This window comes from Nicotiana sylvestris, chromosome 2 (assembly GCF_000393655.2).
Source record: "Nicotiana sylvestris chromosome 2, ASM39365v2, whole genome shotgun sequence".
Classification (NCBI taxonomy): domain Eukaryota; kingdom Viridiplantae; phylum Streptophyta; class Magnoliopsida; order Solanales; family Solanaceae; genus Nicotiana; species Nicotiana sylvestris.
In genome coordinates this window covers 161518697-161537599 of record NC_091058.1, presented here as the reverse complement: position 1 = coordinate 161537599, position 18903 = coordinate 161518697, and the positions used below count along the sequence as shown (strand labels likewise).

Sequence of the window (18903 nt, the reverse complement as noted above, 5' to 3'; positions counted from 1 at the left end):
GGAAGGGGAGGAAGGCCCTTCCATACAGGCTATGAGCAGAGGGGCACATCTCAAGAATTGGACCATCTGGACAACCAAAGCTCGACGAGCCTTGGGGTAGCAAGGCTAAAACAAGCATTATTCACTGTTTTATTTACTAAATGATTTTCTTCTCGCATTTTTCAATTTCAGCAATAAGATATTCAATGATCAAAATAGTTATTCAATTTATCAAAAGCATGTACGATTTTCTTATGAATTAATATTTATTGCTATATCTCCCTACCGATAAAACATTGCTATTACTTATCTCAATGAACCAATGACTGTGACATGCAATGAGACAACGCAACAAATGGACATGGATTCAGAAGAAGATGACATACCTAATGAGATCATCAAAGAAGTTGAGAACTTTGAGAACAAACCTAAGTCCAACCTTGACGAGACCGAAGTTGTCAACCTGGGAGACGCAGAAAACATCAAGGAAACACAAATCAGCATTCACCTATCGTCGTCAGAGAAGAAAGAATATACAGAATTTCTGAAAGAATATGAGGACATATTCGCCTGGTCGTATGATGACATGACTGGTATGAGTATGTATATTGTGGCGCACAAACTGCCAACCGATCCAATGTGTCTATCAGTAAAGCGAAAGCTCAGAAAGTTTAAGCTTGATATGAGTTGAAGAAGTCAACAAGTAGATCAAAGCTAAGGTTCTCAGGGTAGTAGAATACCCGACATGGTTAGCCAACATTGTGCCAGTGCCAAAGAAGAATGGGAAGGTCAGAGTCTATGTTGACTACCGGGATCTCAACTGGGTCAGTCTGAAGGACGACTTCCCTTTGCCAAATATACACATACTGATCGACAATTGCATTAAGAATGAGCTATAGTCATTCGTAGATTGTTTCCCTGGTTATCATCAGATCTAGATAGATGAGGAAGATGCTGAGAAAACGGCTTTCATTACGCTGTAGGGAGTCTACTGTTACAAGATGATGCCATTCGGCCTGAAAAATGCAGGGGCCACCTACATGAGGGCCATGACTACCATCTTTCATGATATGATACACAATGAGATAGAGGTATATGTGGATGATGTTATTATCAAATCCAAGAAAGTTGCTGACCACATAGAAGATCTGAGGAATTTCTTCAATAGACTACGGAGATACAACCTGAAACTAAACCCCGCAAAGTGCGCATTTGGGGTTCCTGCTGGGAAATTACTTAGGTTTATTGTAAGCCGCCGAGGAATAGAATTGGATCCATAAAAAGTCAAAGACATTCAAGAAGTACCACCGCCAAAGAACAAAAAGGATGTCATGAGTTTCTTGGGAAGGCTTAAATACATCAGCCGATTCATAGCATGGTCTACCGTTATCTGTGAGCCAATCTTTAAAAAGTTAAAGAAGGACGCCGCTACCAAATGGACCGATGACTGCTAAAAGGCCTTCGATAGATTCAAGGAGTACCTGTCAACACCACCAGTATTAGTCCCGCCCGTGCCAGGTAGATCCTTACTACTCTACCTTGCAGTGTTAGATGAAGCTTTCGACTGCATTCTAGGGTAGCATGATGAAACGGTGAGAAAGGAACAAGCCATTTATTATCTCAGTAAGAAGTTCACCTTGTACGAGGCCCGATATTCTCTATTGGAACGCACCTGTTGTGCTTTGACTTGGGTAGGTCAGAAGCTGAGGCATTACGCTTGTGCATATCCTACATATCTCATATCAAGAATGGATCCTTTGAAGTACATCTTTCAGAAGCCCATGCCTATTGGCAAGCTAGACAAGTGGAAAATCATGTTCAATGAGTTCGACATTATTTACGTAACTGAGAAAGTGGTCAAGGGACATGCACTGGTAGACCACCTTGCTGAAAACCCCATGAATGGAGGATACGAACCCTTGAAAACGTATTTTCTTGATGAAGAGGTATCATTCAAAGGAGAAGACATTGCAGAATCCTATGACGGCTGGATAATGCTCTTCAATGGAGCAACAAACTTCAAAGGAGTCGGCATAGGAGCAGTCCTAATATCAGAGACCGGTCAGCATTATCCGGTGTCTACCAAACTCAGGTTCCCCTGCACCAACAATATGCCCGAGTATGAAGCCTGCATCTTAGGGCTAAAAATGGCCATTGACATGAACGTCCAAGAGCTGCTAGTAATGGGAGATTCAGACTTGCTCGTACATCAGGTACAAGGAGAATGGACAACCAAGAACTCCAAGATACTCCCGTATTTACATCATGTACAGGAATTGAGAAATAGGTTCACGAAGACAGAATTCCAGCATGTTCCCTGAATCCAGAATGAGTTTACTGATGCATTGACTACCCTATCATCTATGATACAACATCCAGACAAGAATTTCATTGATACCATTTCAGTGAAAATCCATAATCAACCAGCATATTATGCCTATGTCGAAGAGGAAGTAGACGGAAAGCCTTGGTTTCATGATATCAAGGAATATTTGGCAAAAGAAGAGTACCGAGAGCTTGCAAATCCTACTCAGAAACGCACACTTCGGAGATTGTCCAACAACTTCTTTCAAGCTGGAGGAATCCTGTATAGGAGGACTCCTAATTTGGGACTATTAAAATTTGTTGACGCAAAGGAAGCATCCAAGCTACTAGAGGAAATTCATGCTGGGACCTGCGGTACACATATGAACGGTTTTGTCTTAGCAAAGAAGATACTCCGGGCTGGTTAATTTTGGATGACTGTGGAAATAGAATGCATCCAGTATGTCCGGAAATGCCACCGCTGTCAGATACATGCAGACATGATAAAGGTACCTCCAAGCGAGCTCAACACAACAAGCTCACCATGGTCGTTCACCGCCTGGGGAATGGACGTTATTGGACCAATCGAGCCTGCCGCATCCAACAGACACATGTTAATCTTAGTAGCCATCGACTACTTCACCTAATGGGTCAAAGCAACATCCTACAGAGCAATAACTAAGAAAGTCATGGCAGACTTTGTCCGCAACCGCATTGTTTATCGATTCGGGATTTCAGAGTCAATCATTACTGATAATGGCTCCAACCTCAACAACGACTTGATGAAAGCTATGTGTGACTTTCAAGATTAGACACAAGAATTCCACAGCCTACAGGCCTCAGGTGAATGGAGCTGTAGAAGCCGCCAACAAGAATATCAAGAAAATATTGAGGAAAACGATAGAGAAGCATAAACAGTGGCACGAGAAGTTATCATTTGCTCTACTGTGGTATCGTACCACAGTCCACACATAAACCGGGTAAACCCCCTATATGTTGGTTTACGGTACAGAGGCTATTATTCCCGCTGAGGTAGAAATTCCTTCCCTAAGGATCATACAAGAAGCTGAACTTGACGACGTAGAGTGGGTAAAAGGTCGTTATGAGCAACTAGCCCTTATAGACAGAAAGAGAATGAATGCAGTTTTCCATGGTCAACTCTATCAGAACATAATGTCCAGAGCCTTCAACAAAAGAGTCAAGCCAAAACAGTTCACACCTGGGCAGCTGGTGTTAAAGAAAAATTTTTCGCATCAAGATGAAGCCAAGGGGAGGTTCTCTCCCAACTGGCAAGGTCCATATATGGTTCAGCGGGTTTTAACAGAAAAAGCCCTTAGACTTGCAGAAATGGACGGTGAAGCCTAACCAAAGCCGATCAATTCAGATGCAGTCAAACGCTACTATGTGTAATCTTTAAGCTTTCCTTATATGATGTAAATTGAACTACGCCTAACCTGATTCCCGTTTAAGAGGGGATACGTAGGCAGCCCTATGGGATCGGTCACAATTCAATAAAAAATTCATTTTCCCATGCAATTGTAAACTGGGGCAGAATTTTTAGGAGGACCCTCAAAATTCCGAAGTAATTTCAGTCGATCGCCGCACGAGCAACAGTCAGAAATGTCAACCCATCAAACTGGGGCAGAATTTTGAGGAGGTCCCTCAAAATTTCATAGCAGGAGAGGTCACAATGTCTCAAACCACGTCACAATCGTCGGTTCATCTAAAAGATATTTTCAACTATACATTTATGTCATACTTTTACAAAATCATGCATGTTTATTATTGAAACTGCTCTATTTAGCAATGCTACCCCAATGATACAGACAATATCACCAGATCAAAACCAAACAAGTCAAGCAAGGCTAGCGGGGATACGAACTAACCTCCCCCTTACAAAACTCACGATTTTTTTAGATGCAGGCAGTAGGATTGCGAAATCATTAAACATACTATACACCCATGGACAAACATTGTTTAAGAATACGACTCTCTAAATAGTTGAAATTGCCAACATTTGCTATCAGTACGCACCAATAATGTCTCATATGTCACAACGCTCCCAGTAATGATAACGCCGCAATCTGCTATCAGCTAAGAAAACTCTACTATCATTTGTTATTGTATTTCTTGCATAAGGCTACCATTTTGCTTTCTGAGACTAAACGTTGTCTCCATCTGCATTCTTGCATTGCATAAGGCTACCATTCTGCCTTCCGAGCCTAAACGTTGTCTCCATCAGCATTTACATTCTTGCATAAGGCTACCATTCTACCTTCCGAGACTAAACATTGTCTCTATCTGTATCTGCATTGCATGAGGCTACTATTCTGCCTTCCAACTTGCATAAGGCTACCATTCTGCCTTTTGAGGTTATGCTCTACCTCCATCTGCATCTGCATTGCATAAGGCTATTATTCTGCCTTCCAACTTGCATAAGGCTACCATTCTCCCTTCCGAGGCTAACCTATTCCTCTAATTTTCTTCAAAGCTAAGCGCCATCTCAAACATTGTTTATTTTGTTGGCTGAAATATCACCAACTCATCTAAAGGCGTCATCGTTCGGAGGCACCATCTTCATAGCCCGAGAACACCATGTCATGGCCTGAGGATCTCTTTCAATCTTTTGCATATCATTATTCAAAGGTGTCATGGTTCAGAGGCACCATCCTCAGAGCCCGAGAACATCATTTCATGGTGTGCAAATCCTTTATCGTACGACTCATGGCCCAGGACATCATGGTCTAAGGACATCATCCTTATTGTCCGAAGACAACCTTCATGGTCCAACGGGAATTTGCATCATATTTAAGTTTACGCACAATATATACTTGTATTGCTTATTTGTAGGTAAACCAGCGACCAATGACTACCTCCCAGCAGGAGCAATCTCGCTCCAGTGCCCGCAGCCATATCAAATCTGACCATTCCCATAAAACCTCTCACTCGCCCGGCCCTAGATACTGTGTCCGTTTGGAAGATCTTCATCGGTATACTCTGCCGATGGATCTTGAACTACATATGACCTGATTCCTGTAAAATCAGGGATATGTAGGCAGCTCAGAAGCCAGGGTGCGGCCTAACTTCTTCAAACCGTTTCGTTCGGACAAAATTGGCCATCATTTCTCGGAAACTCTTCTATTCTTCCCGGGTAAAGAGGGGCAACTATTGATACCCAATTTTTCTCTATATATTTTTAATATGCAAAATAACTTCAAAATAGCATATATAGGCATATCCAAGGGTTTTATTATATTTTAGTAATTTTAAAGGTTTTTAATTGACTGTTTTCCCTTTTTTTTATCCATAAAATCCCAATAATTATTTCTAAAATTATTTTTTTTGATAATTCATCTATTGGATTTCTATATTTATGACAAAATATGTCTAATATAATTTTTATATATTTTTATAATTACATTTAGTATTTTTAAAGCTAAATTGCACATAATTGCAATATTAGCCCTTTTAAGATTTAATTATATTTATGTGCATAAAATTAGATCCTGTATTTTTAAATTGCTAATTATGTATTGTAAATAATTTTATCATTTTTTAAATATTTTTCAGAAATTATTTACTATTTTTTATAAATTAAATAGTGAAAACTGGCTATTTAAATTATAGCCAAATTGGTTTCAATTATAGCCCAAATCGGACCCCAATTCCCCAGCCCAATTCCAATTAAAAACCGACCATAACCCAATTTTTACCAAAGCCCAAATCGGATCCCCACCTACCCTCTCTAATCTTGACCGTTGATCTCCTAGATCAATGGTCCACGCTGCCCCTTACCAAATTAAACCCAAAAAACCCCCTAACCTAATTCATTTCCCACCAACCCGCCGCCCTTGAATCCCCTTTCCTCTCCAATTCTCTCTACAACCTCACTCAAATGCTAGTCGCCGCCACCCAAATCAACCCTAATCCCCTTCTATCCTCACTTAGTCCATGGACTCCCATGGATGTTCGAGATGTATACCGATCTCCTATATCTACTGGTTGCCTGTTTTGTGATTTCATAGAAAGATCTCGAAGATATCTAGTCTAGACCTTGCTCAACTTCTATCTATGGTCTTTTCCCGGCCATCCATGGCCGTTCGAGTCAGATCCATGGCTCTTTTGGCTAGATCGGTAACTTTTCAAAGTTATGTCACTTTCTCTAGGTTCTCTGAAACCCTAGCTTTAAAAACTTTACGATTTTCTTTCAGTTATGTCTTAGATGTTATGAACCTCTTGGTGTTTTCTCAAAGGTTTTCCGAATTTTCAAAGTGACTATTCGTCTTCAAAATTAAGGTTTTCTTAACCTTTTTAAAGGTCCTCTCCTTTGATTTTCAGTGTTGTCTTATGATTCTACTATGTTTAAACGATTTGTTTATGTTTTTCTTCTACCTAGTTCATCGTGTTGAAAACCCTAAGTATTTTGGTTTTATCCGAGGTTTGGAACTGTCTTTGTTTATTTTGTATACTTGTTTCGACTGAGTTCTTTGTGTTTAGATCCTTTTCTTTGTTAACTTGACTGATTCTGAGTTCTTACCCTTTCAACTCAGCTCTGTTAAATCCCTAATTTCTTAAAAACCTTTCTTCACTTATTACTATGAGTTTAAAGACTTTCTTGTTTATGTGTGTTGATCTTCTTTACCTGTTAGGTTGGTTTCACGATGGTTCTATGTGTGAGCCATAACTACTTGACTTTGTTGATTACCATTCTTCGAGTAGTCCTTAGCCTATTCATGTCACTTTTGAATGTTTGTTTTCATCTAGTTTGCTTCTTTTTTGTCAATATGTTTGATCTTGCATGTCTGATACGCCTGTTCATTCTTTTCTATTTATAAGTCAAAGTGCAGAATCATGACTCCTTCTTGATTGATTTTGATTTCCTTAAATTACGGCTTGATTGCAAGATTTTCTTATAAACCCCTAATTTTACTCATTTGTTTAAGTTGATTGATTTTCTTCCTTTATTTGTTGTGATGTTTCACCCCTGCTGAATCCTTTCCCCAAATTAAGTATATTATGCACTTAGACTCAATTATATGCCCTATACTTTTACTACCCCTTATATGGTAAAAATCAATCTTCCTCAAACTGATTCTCTTTCCTTAATTATCCCTGTAGTATCTGTTTGAGCTGCAACTCCTTGATTAAGGGAAAGTACTTGTATTAATTGATTTTGATGATGATTATTTTTATATTTGTGTTAAACCTTTACTTGTTACCTTATTTTCTACTTCTTTTCAAAGCTATAAATACCGTACCCTCTCTTCTTTAAACATACGAACAATTTTAATTCAGAATACACACTTAGACACTCAAACTTTCTCTTTCTCTACTACTTGTACTACTGCTTTGTCTAGCCGGCTGAAAGCCAAGGCTAGACTGTGGAACTCTGATTGCTTTACTTTTTCTACACTTTGCCTCTTCAGCTGGTATGTTCTTAGGTTAAATACTGAAACTCAACTCTATGTGCTCCCTTATTTGTCAATCTCTGTCTCTTTCTACACCAACTTAATGTCCCATGTTATTAAATTGTATTTCTTGTTTACTGCTTTACTCAGCATGCTTAAAATTCTGCTCTCCTTTTTGTTCAAATATAATCAGCATGTTTACTTGTTCATGTCCATGCCCATCAACCAGCATTTCTCCTAATGTACTGCTTCATGATTACTTATGTGTTTCTAATTTGGGTCCTCTAGTCCTCAACCCTTACTCCCCAGCTTGTAATTGCTGAAGCTGTACTACTCTCTGAACTGGTTCTATATGTGTGTTGTTGCTCCTATCCCCTTTCCCTTTTAGAAAATTGTTTTCACTAAGCAACTCTTCTGCTGTTCTACAAACTTGTTTCAAACATGCTATTTTCAAAACTGTTTCAAGCACTCTCACATGCACTCTTAGATTATTAGGTTGTGCCCCTCTTGTGTGAGCCTTGCTTTGGGACCCTTGAGCTCCCTTTGAACCTAGACAAATAAGAGCTGGCCCTTCCATACTGCACTTACTCTTGGTTATGCAATCTGGGTGTGAGCACTCCCCGAGATCCCTTGAGGTCCTTAGGAAACTCTGACATACCCAGATATGAGAAAGGCTTTAGAACAATATCAGAATTTAATTTGGTTTATTACATAACCCAGAGAGGAAGTCAGAATCAGGCTTCCTATAGTTGTAACTTCTTATTTTTAATTTCTTATGTAATCCTATCACATGGTTTGTAATAATTTGTAAACAAGCATTGGGGTGGTTAAATATGTATGCTATAGTTGTTAAAGGGTAGAAAACATGTTAATAGGTTTTATTCCTAATTGTGCACTAGAAACCATGTTTAAGATTCATACATGCATTAGAAAAACATGTTCTTAGGACCTATGTTTCTTGCTTCAGCACTTCATTTATTAGTCCATGCTTTATGTCTATCACTTAGAAATCTTGCTCCTAGGGCAATAACAACACTAGTATAAAAAGCTGTTATTTCAAAAATTCTGCAACTCTTGTGTACATTTAGAATCATGCCCTAGGGATTATGTGTTTCGACAATCTTGCAATTTGCTTGTGCATATTAGATACCATGTTCTAGGAGCATGTTTGCATCTTGTTTAAAAAAATTCCTAGTTAACTACTAATTCATGAAAAGGATAGTAAAGTAATAATTTTCATATTGTGGTGTTCTTTGAATAAAATCGACAACAATATCTACAACTAGAACAACATGTTTTAGATAATAAAAATAATCTCCAAACTGTCTTAATGGCTTGGAACAATTATTGCATCTCGCTTTGCGCCTAGGCAAGCCTTAGTTAATAACTTAAATAAAACTGGAATTGCCTTTATTTAATTATCAACTGTTAAAATCAGTAGGCAAACCTGATTCGAACTTCTTTTCTGAGTCATGTAATAAATCTAGTTCTGATGTTACCACTTAAACGCCCTGCTTTAGGATTTTAAATTTAGACCTTAATTGTGTATAAGTCATGCTGTCTATGTGTACTATTTGCGGAGGTATACATGAGCCTTCTAGTTGCTTATATGTTCCCACTTCTAAGTGCAGTCTTATATGTTTTTGTATGTCGTTTTAGTATTTTTGCCTTTTAACCTAAGGGTCTGCCTAGAACCTCCTTCTTATAGGAATAGGAGTCCTAAATTCCTTCGGGACTGACAGGAATGGGAAGGGTAACAACATGCAATAGAGGTCGAGACCAACTCTCACTTTACTTACCTTTACGGGGTGGGAAAGGATAGATATGGATATGATGATCGGTGCGCTTATACCACGTGTATCCCCTCTTTTGAGGAGTGTCATACCGGGTATTGCATTGATGTGATCCATATTACAAATAAACCTAGGACACCCCTTTACATTCATAAGCATGCTTAGATTGTAACTCTTTTCAAAACCTTGCTTTCATTAGTCGCTTTCAAACACTCGTGTACTTATATCCCCTATTATTTGACCCCTACTTGCTAATTGCACAAATTCACAAAAATTGTCTGGCCGGGAACCACAGTAGTGGATCCTGAGGGGTGCCTAACACCTTCCCCTTAGGATAATTTCAAGCCCTTACCCTATCTCTGGTTATCAAACATAGTTGTAGATAAACCTTGTAGGTGCCCTAACGCACCTTAAAAATTATTAGGTGGCGACTCTTCAAAACGCAATACCCAATTCCCAAAAGGAAATGAGTCATCACCCCCATGAATGTCAAAACATGGACTCCTCTCCGCGGAGGGAAAAAGGGGGCGCGACAGAACGGACAAGCCAAATCAACGAATAAGACCATAATTCAAAACCTAAAGAAAAGGTTGAACGATGCAAAGGGGAAAAGGAAAGAAATTTTGCCCTAAGTCCTTTAGGCATATCGGACAAAGCTTTGATCCTGGTCGAAGTCGGGGAATCCAGCGTCAGGTTTCGACACACAACAAAAGAATCAAATCATGAGGCTATGAACACACGCCTCGAATTGTTAGACGAAAAATGGGAAGCCGCCATCGTTCGAATGGCCGCCCAGAAATAGCGAATTGAAAGATGTTGTAATCGAAGAGCCATTCTTCGACACTTCAAAATAGGGGGCTTAGTTCTAAGGAAAGTCACCCTCAATACTCGAGACCCAAATGAAGGAATACTCAGCCCAAATTGGGAAGGTTCATATCAGGTCCTCGATGTCATCGGAAAGGGATCTTACAAACTTAGCACAGTGGAGGGCGAACAATTTCCAAACAATTGGAACATATCACTTCTCAAATGATATTATTGCTAAGGTATGAATTTCTCCCTTTTCGTTTATATTTTATACTAACTTATCACATGTGTTCAAATGAAGACGTCGAGAAGCTCTTCAGTATGAAGACCTTAGGTTTTAAAGCACGTGTTGCACTCTTTTTCCCTTAGATCGGTTTTTATCCCAAATGGGTTTTTCTAGCGAGGTTTTTAATGAGGCAACAATTATATGTGCTACTTGGGGTCAATTTAATAGTATCTGAGGCTTCTTTGCAATCAACCTTGAATACTGGGGGCATCACCCTCGGATGTTATGCTTTCAAGGAAGATACTTCATGTCAACAGGATCTCGATAGAAAATTTGTAAAGGGCAAAATGGTCAAACGAACTGTTCCCATGTAGACTGTCCAAGCCCTAATGACAAAATATGTATGCATGAATGATCTATTGAAAGAAGTACTTTTTCCTTTTCAGATATTCCATGCCTTAGTGAAATTTCTACTTTCCAATTTTGCACTTACGATATTTTGCGAAAAAATGGCTCAAGAGCCAATAACAACTAAAGCTTGAGCAATTAACTCCGTACTCGGGGACTGCAGTCCAAAAATCGACCTTCTCAAATTACAAAACTTTGAAATCATAAGACCTTATAAAGGCAACTCTCGATCTTACAGGCCACGACCATCCCACTCGGGGATTGGTACTTTGAACAAGTTTGAAGTACTGTTGAGAAACAAGCCCAAAGGGAAAATCTCAAGTTTAAGGCTACGGACAAACTAACAGGGTTACGAGACGTCCGAATTATGTAATCAAATAGGCCTTCAAATATACTCATAAAACCGGTTAAAAAAGGGCTACCCTTGGCAAATTTACAAAGGGTTTCGATAACATACACACTCAAAAACCTTAAGGGATACCAAATTGTTCTAACTATCGAACAAAATTATGCTAAGGTATAACAAAGTTTTTCGATAACTCTAAACCTTGAGAATCCTGATGGGTATAGAGTTACCTCGTGCTAATGCATAATATATTCTTATATGATTAAAATTTTTAAGCTGAAAGGGCAAGAAACCACTCTTTGGAGGCCATATCGGCCTAATGCAAAGAGCCTAAGGACGACTATATTTTTGGGTTTGAGAATCCACCCTCGTTCAACCGAAACCTAAGGAATTTTTCTACTCCAAGTTCGAGCAATCACTCACTTGATTATAGAGACGATACTAGTCCGATTTCGATCAAACTACCCAAGCCTCACACTTTTAAAAATTTCCAAGACATGGTCGAAACAAAATTTGTATGAGGAAAAAATTGAAATAAAGCAACTCAAAATGAAATAAGGGAAATTCAGAAAGGGAAATTTTTATACCAAAAATTGTCTTACAAGCACTATTGGTCCAATCTAAAACTTTATACAAAGGCCAGGGGTAGCCTTAAAAGAAATACTACTACTCCTAAGGGCCTAGCTTTCTTTGAAGGCAGTTCCTTCACCCTAAGAATCTTCTCCACCAGATCTGTTTACGTCCTCGAAATCCTAACCAGGGTACGCTAACTTCCGATCCGTTGCTTCCTCAGCCTTAGCAATCTCAAGCTCAGTGGATATGTCGACACTAAACTAGGATGTCTTCAAGAACCTCCCTTCGAGCCTTCCACTTCGAATGATTAACCATGCTCTTAGCCTGATCGAGGGTGGCCTTACCATCAGCTTTGTATTGATCTGCGATAACATGGGCCTTATTATTGGCCGCAGCCACCTCGGATCTGGAGACATCAAGTTCCTCGGCCAACTTGGCTAGGTTGGCTTTGAGTTCCTCAGCTTTCTTCCCTTGGGACGAGACTTTGTCCTTTGCTTGACGAAGATGCGACTTGGTAGAATCTAGATCTGCCTGAGCAGTCTCCTTTTGTGCAGCTAGGATGTCCATACACCCCTTAAACCACTCGGCCTCAACTCGCACTTCGTCTATTTTCCCCTGAAAGCCTTTGATCTATTCGAGCCTTTGTCGAGCCTGCAGAATGGGTTTGTTAGTCATTATTTCCAATTCATCCTCACTATCATGAATAATTCGGAATACCTACTCAGCCATCTCTTCATGTGCATTCCGGGCCTCCAACAGGTCCACCTGAAGCTTCTCACTGAGAATTTTATAAGTGTTGCACTTCTTAGTAAGGCTTTGAACCTCGACCTTGCGTTCCTCTCAGGTTCAAAGAAAGGCCTCGTGATGCAACACTGAAGTCTACAAGAAAAGAAGTAATGTTAGGAATATTTACGAGACAAAAATCATGTAAAGACAATGACCCCTAGACTTACCCGATTCAGGGCATGCTGGGCCTCATTAAACAAGCACGCAACATCCACTGCGTCCATTTTGCCTTGGTCCTCCTCAGTGACCAGACATCAAAGGTATCTTGCTAACCCTACGGGGGCAGAAAAAACTTGTGTATCCTCCGGGATCAAGATGATAAGGGGTTGTTTCTGGTCTTGATTGACGCTAGTAGCTGGGAACTGAGTGGTCAATATACAGCTCGAAGAAGCCTCATTCGAGCTTTTCTTTGGTACGACCAAATCGCCCAAATCAGTGACCTCTTGTAGGTCGGCAAAATAGCCATGCAAAAAGTCTTCCTCACATTGGGCCCCCTCTCCGAGACAAGTCTCCGCATCATGGACATCACAAATCATTGAATCTGGCACTGGAGGGAAAGAGGAGGAATCCCCGGCTACTATTGCCCCAAAGGGACCTTTGGAGGCATCACCTACATTTTTGGAAACCTCGAGCTTGATTTCTTCCCCAATCTCAATTGGCTCCTCGATGGCCTCTCTATCTTGATGTGAGGCATCCTCAACTCTCGTTGACTCAGTAGGCCAGGGAAAAGTGGCTTCGACACTTGCCTGTTCAGTTTAGTGGTTCTTTGAACCTCGATGTCGTCCCGCACACGATGCACTAAACCAGAACCTTCTTCTTCATCTTCGTCTTTGGTCTCATACACTAACTGGTGAACTGACTCCAGAGTCAAGGGGATGACCTCCCCCTTTAGTTTGCGGGGCCTTCTAGCTGGTTTTTTCTTCTCCGGGCTTGAGGAGCTCGGAGCCTCTTTTCTTTTCTTCTCCTTGCCCTGCTTCGGGGTAGACGCAGAAAGTAGCGCCATTTCTTCAGCAGAAGTGAGCCTCATAAGCACATCCTTCCCAAGACCTGCAAAATGAGAAAAATTAATAAATAAAAAAATACAGCACGAATGGAAACGTTGCAAAGAAAAAATTACCATGGTTTCGAGCCTCCCATCAACCTCTCAACAACTCCATCCAGGCGCGCTCAGAGTAGACTTTTTGAGACACCAACCCCTCGACCCATTGCCTCAGGTCGGGGATCACTTCCGGCACAACATTCTTGGCTGCAACATAAAAATATTAAATGAGGGGAAGAGAAGAAAGCGGGAACAACAATGATAAGTACTCGAAAGGCCAAGCAAATACTTACGTTCCATGTTCCACCTCTCGAGGAATGGCATATCTCCGGCTTTGATCAAGTCCGAGGTCCTTATTCGCACGAACCTGCCCATCCAACCTTGGTCTTGAGTCTCATCTATACTTGAGAATGGGAGTTTGGTAGCTCTACGATAGAGCTTGATCATGCCTCTTTGATAAAGCCGAGGGGCGTAGAGGTGCATGAGATGATCGAGGGTAAAAGGATGTCCCTCGATCTTACTTACGAAGAATCGGAGAAGGGGAACGATCCTCCAAAATGATGGATGGATCTGGCCCAAAGTGACGTTATACCTCTTGCAGAAGGCAACAATGATATGGTCCAAGGGTCTTACTATGAAGGGGTAGGTGTAGACAGTGAAATATCCCTCCTTGTAAGTAGTGATGGATTTTTCAGGGCTAGGGACTACATCATCTTTGCCGACCCAGTTGCACTTCTCTTTTACCTTCTCGAGGAGGTGCTCAGTAATTGTACATATGTACTTCAACATGGGATCACACCACCCCAGTGTCGAGGGCGTGTTTTCTACCTTAAAATCGGAGGCAATCACATACTTCATTGAAATAAAGTCAGTAAGAGGTTATTCCGCCGCAGCGGCAATGCCGGCGGGTTTTGATAAAGAGGCATTTTCTTTATGAGGGACAGTTTTGAAAGTCTTAGCCATTTTTCTAGAACAGGTAATAACCGATAATGGGAGATTTGGAGTATTAAGAAGAGATTAGAAAATTTATAGAAGAAGAACTTGGGAAATGCAAAGAAATATTGGAGAATATATCGGAAGAAATTGAAGGTAAAAGTCGAAAAATGGAAAAGGGATCTATTTATGGGTTTCACGGCGACGGTTCAAAGTTGCTAATGGCCGACCACCAACTCACATTCAATAATGGTTTTGGGAACTGTACCAACATGACGCTTCAGTCTCTTCCATCTCCTACGTCACAAGGATGACGTCATGGTAATCGAAGACTCATTTCTTTTCTCCTCATTACATTCTAAGAAATGATGGGACTATCTGTATGCGGTTAAAATCGGTCTTTCCCGATTATGCTATTTAATCGAGACCAGAAGATCACATCGAGGGTTACCCTCGTAATGGATCGGGCTACAGCACGAAGATAAGGTGTCGAGTTCAAGAATCAAAGTGTCAGCCGAGACCGAGGCCAGCAGTAATCGAGACTAAGTATGACCGACTTCGAGTGAAGTGTAATAACGGAAAGGCGTGATATCTGTAACTGGTCGAAGATTACCGCGAAATTCTCGGAATAGATCAAATCAAGGGTGGTTATTTCTATCAATCATGGGATTTACTTCCCTTATTAATATTGTACTATAATTAGGATTCCCCTAGTATATAAAGAGGGGTCCCCATCATTTGTAAACATCTTACATTCACACAAATTAAGGCAATATAATTCATCTTTATTGTTCGTCAATTTATTTTTCTTAACTGTTCTTGCATTACTATTCTCAAGGGTCCATTAGTTTGAGGACGTTGTTCAAACATCGGTTTGTTTTACATTCTTGTCAATTTCATCACTTATCTCTAGATTAATTAGTTGGTATTAAGTAAAATCACATATCCTTAAAACCACATTACAAATTTAATTGTTACTCAATTTTTAGGGTATACAACCATTATAATTGGGAAAGGGTGATATAGAAGAGAAGCAAAACACAAAAGGAGAAAACACATAAACAGAATCGAACCTTCCAACAATTAAAATAAGAACTACTATTGGAGAAAAATAAATGTGATGCAAAGTTTACTTAATGAAATTACAGCAAATCCACATCAACTATAGGGGCTACATTCCTCCTCATTTGAGATTATATTAATGAACAGTCATGCACTTTCAAAGTCACGAGTCAATAAAGATTTTCAACAATGAGAGTATTCACTAAATAGAGAATCAGAGACAATGCATTCAGCAACTAGAGAAATGAATTCCATGATTCCTTGTTAAAGCTCATTCCCAATACAACAGTAAAATTGCAAAATACAAGTCTTTTTACCCAAAAAATATGGAAGTAAACTTGGCATCGGGTCTCATGATAATAACTGACCTCCCATGCTTGTCTTTATAGTAACCTTAAATATTCTCTCTTTCTGCTTCACTATCCACATGATCCCGTATCAAATAATAATACAGTAATGATGAATACAACAGAAACAAAAAAAATTAAAATGGGTACTTATAACTAACAAGATACTGTAATCATGCATCAATGATATATATTGAGGTAATGCACAAAACGAGGTTACTAAAGAAATCACCAAATGTTGCAATCAAAGCATCCTGAAGATGGTATATGACAACTAAGGATACATTGACCTCAAAGAAGTTAATAGGAGTACTAGTTAATTAAAATTAACAAAACTACATTCCAGTAAATATTTTGGCAACTGAAATTATAACATCATTCCTTATCCATTACTTAATTCCTTAACTATGGAAAAGTAATGTGCTACAAAACAATGACTCACAAAACATTCAAGAAGATGCTGATTACTGATAAAGTTATTGAGGTCTTATAAGAATAAATGAATAGTCATCATGCCAATGTATATCTTGCATCAGGAAAGAATTTATGTCTAACTAAGAAAAGAATGACAGATAACAAAGGTTGTCGATGGATTGAATACTTGTGTAGAATTAGGATTTTGTTACAAGAAGAGAAAGACACAATAATGTTGTTTGAATCCATTCACAACTAATTGTCAGTATCGTCATTAGAGAGCTAAGCGTTACTCTTGCTTCAGTAAAAGCAAACAAGGTTAATCAAAGAATCTTAGGGCCAAAACTAGAAACAAGAGGGGACTTAATCGTCTTGGTTTATCCATATCAGAGACAAACTAATGCTTAATCACATACAATAAGTTTCCTTCTAACTTCAGGCACAAACCAAAGTGATTCCGTTAATAATCCAAGTAAGCCATAGATAGCAAATTGCAGGTTTAATTTCTAACAAGGGGAGGACATGCGCAAGAAAACCAGCAAAGTTGTAAACTTGCTCATAGATGAGTCAATTTGCACTTATAGTGTCAAACATAAAGGATAATATAAAATTAAATCCCTTGTCTTTTCATATCTCAAAAAGAAATGAAAACAGATCTACCCAGTTTCAAAGACAACTAAAATATAATGTTACCTAATCAGAAAATATTGTCAAATATAAACAAGATAATTTAATACTTAAGAAGAGTTATCCAGCAAGGGGATAAGAAATTAAGCACTTACAACAAATTTGTACCTAAGTTCACGGGGAGAAAAAATTAAGCACTCAAAGTTTCCACCGTCCGATGGATCATTGACAAGGAAACCTGAAATAAGAGAGAAATAATAGTGTAGAAGAGAAAGGGGAGTCAGAATAAGAGTGGTTACGGCTAGGGTGAAGACCTTAGGTTTTGGGTCTTCTTTTTTCAGTGGAAGAATGAGAGGAAAACCGAGAAAAAGAAAATAAGTAGGGAAACTAAAACATATGCGGGTCCTAGATAGGAAAGAACTTCAAGGATTATCTATTGCGTAGGATTTTGAAATCTCCGTAAATTGCATTTTATTGTGACGATTTCCGGAACCTCCACAATAAAACTGCCCCAAATTGATAGATTTTTTGTAGTTTCCTAAGTCAAAACGATTCCGGCTTCTAAACTAAGTAAACGTCAAACCTTTTTCCATCTTAAATTAGGATTATTATGTTTATAAAAAGAGTTCCAAAACCACTTACTTAAAATATTCATACTTAAAAATTTGTTATTTGACCAAGAGAGAAGTTCTAATACTCTGATTAGTTATTTATGATGAAGTGTCAAAAATGTCGTGGGAAACCTTGTAAAGTGCTCAAAAATAAAGATGGAACTATTACTGGACATTTAGGGTTTTCTCCTACAGATATTCCTAGGAAATCTAGCACAAAAACAACCATAAAAACGTTGTGAAGAAGGATCAAAAGTTTAATCCATCAACTACTCGGATTTACTACAAAAGGATACTACTGCAAAGAGAAAAGAGCTAAGGCGTCTCAATAAAATTCGTGGCCTAAACCAAATTTTAAAAATGGCCTTAATTTTTATTTTTTTTCCTATAGTATAGTTATCTTGCAAAATATAGTATTAATATTACATTGGTTTCTTTTTTTTCTTCCTTTTTTTTTGTCTGTTATATAGTTATCTTATAAAATATAATATTAATATTCACATTGGTAAGGAAATTCAAGTTAATAAGATGTTAGCCATTTATTTACAATTTGTTACCTTGGATCTTATTGTAATAAATATTGTTTATCAATATCAAGATATGATTATCTTAATTCAGAGTCCTAAAATATTTTTATTGTTAAAAAATAGATAGTGTTTCTTTCTTTTTTTTTTTTTATAAGGATTTTGTATTTTTTTCTTTTTTCTATAAACTACCTAAGAGAAAATAAGATCGTAAATCCACAACTAAAAATATTTTGTGGGCCCCAAAATTTAGGGGGCCTAATTTACTAGCCTCCCCCTTGAGCCACCCTTGGAAAAGATAAATCGAATGGTGTGGAAAAGCCAAAAATTTATTACTGTAAACCAATTTCAGAATACGTGATTCCAGGACCTATTCCTGATCTTGATGCATTGACGTGGGATGAAGATGTGTTTATCAACTTTTGGGATAACATTCCAGACTTGGATATATAGACAGAGGCGAGTGTACCATATACACATTAGTTTGCATGTGCATACATTGTATAATTAGAGGCGGATTAATTACCATGTACACATAAATGTGGAGTTTAATTTATTGAGTTTTTATGCCGACTATTTTATTTTAAATTCTAAATTGGTCTCTGATTGAATATATTTTTTTAATTTATTGAAAGTGAAGCTACCCAGGAGACATTCCATCAGACAAGATAAAAATTACATCCCTACACGTCAACATCTTGCAATGGAGCTAGACA

General features: G+C 38.7%; 1 protein-coding gene across 1 annotated transcript; it reads left to right on the top strand.

The window, feature by feature from the left end:
• The first annotated feature begins 301 nt into the window (after positions 1 to 301).
• LOC138885885 (uncharacterized) lies at positions 302 to 2711 on the top strand. Its single transcript, XM_070166880.1, has 3 exons — positions 302 to 572; positions 1675 to 2040; positions 2359 to 2711. The coding sequence occupies exons 1-3, from the start codon at positions 302 to 304 to the stop codon at positions 2709 to 2711; spliced, it is 990 nt and encodes a 329-aa protein (XP_070022981.1).
• Positions 2712 to 18903: the final 16192 nt, after the last annotated feature.

What these genes read in the sequence shown, in the direction of transcription:
- LOC138885885 (XM_070166880.1), top strand. Translation starts at nt 302, where the DNA reads ATGACTGTGACATGCAATGAGACAACGCAACAAATGGACATGGATTCA. An exon ending in GTCGTATGATGACATGACTG is followed by an intron (nt 573 to 1,674) that starts GTATGAGTATGT and finishes TGACTTGGGTAG; the next exon opens with GTCAGAAGCTGAGGCATTAC. An exon ending in AGTCCTAATATCAGAGACCG is followed by an intron (nt 2,041 to 2,358) that starts GTCAGCATTATC and finishes TACAACATCCAG; the next exon opens with ACAAGAATTTCATTGATACC.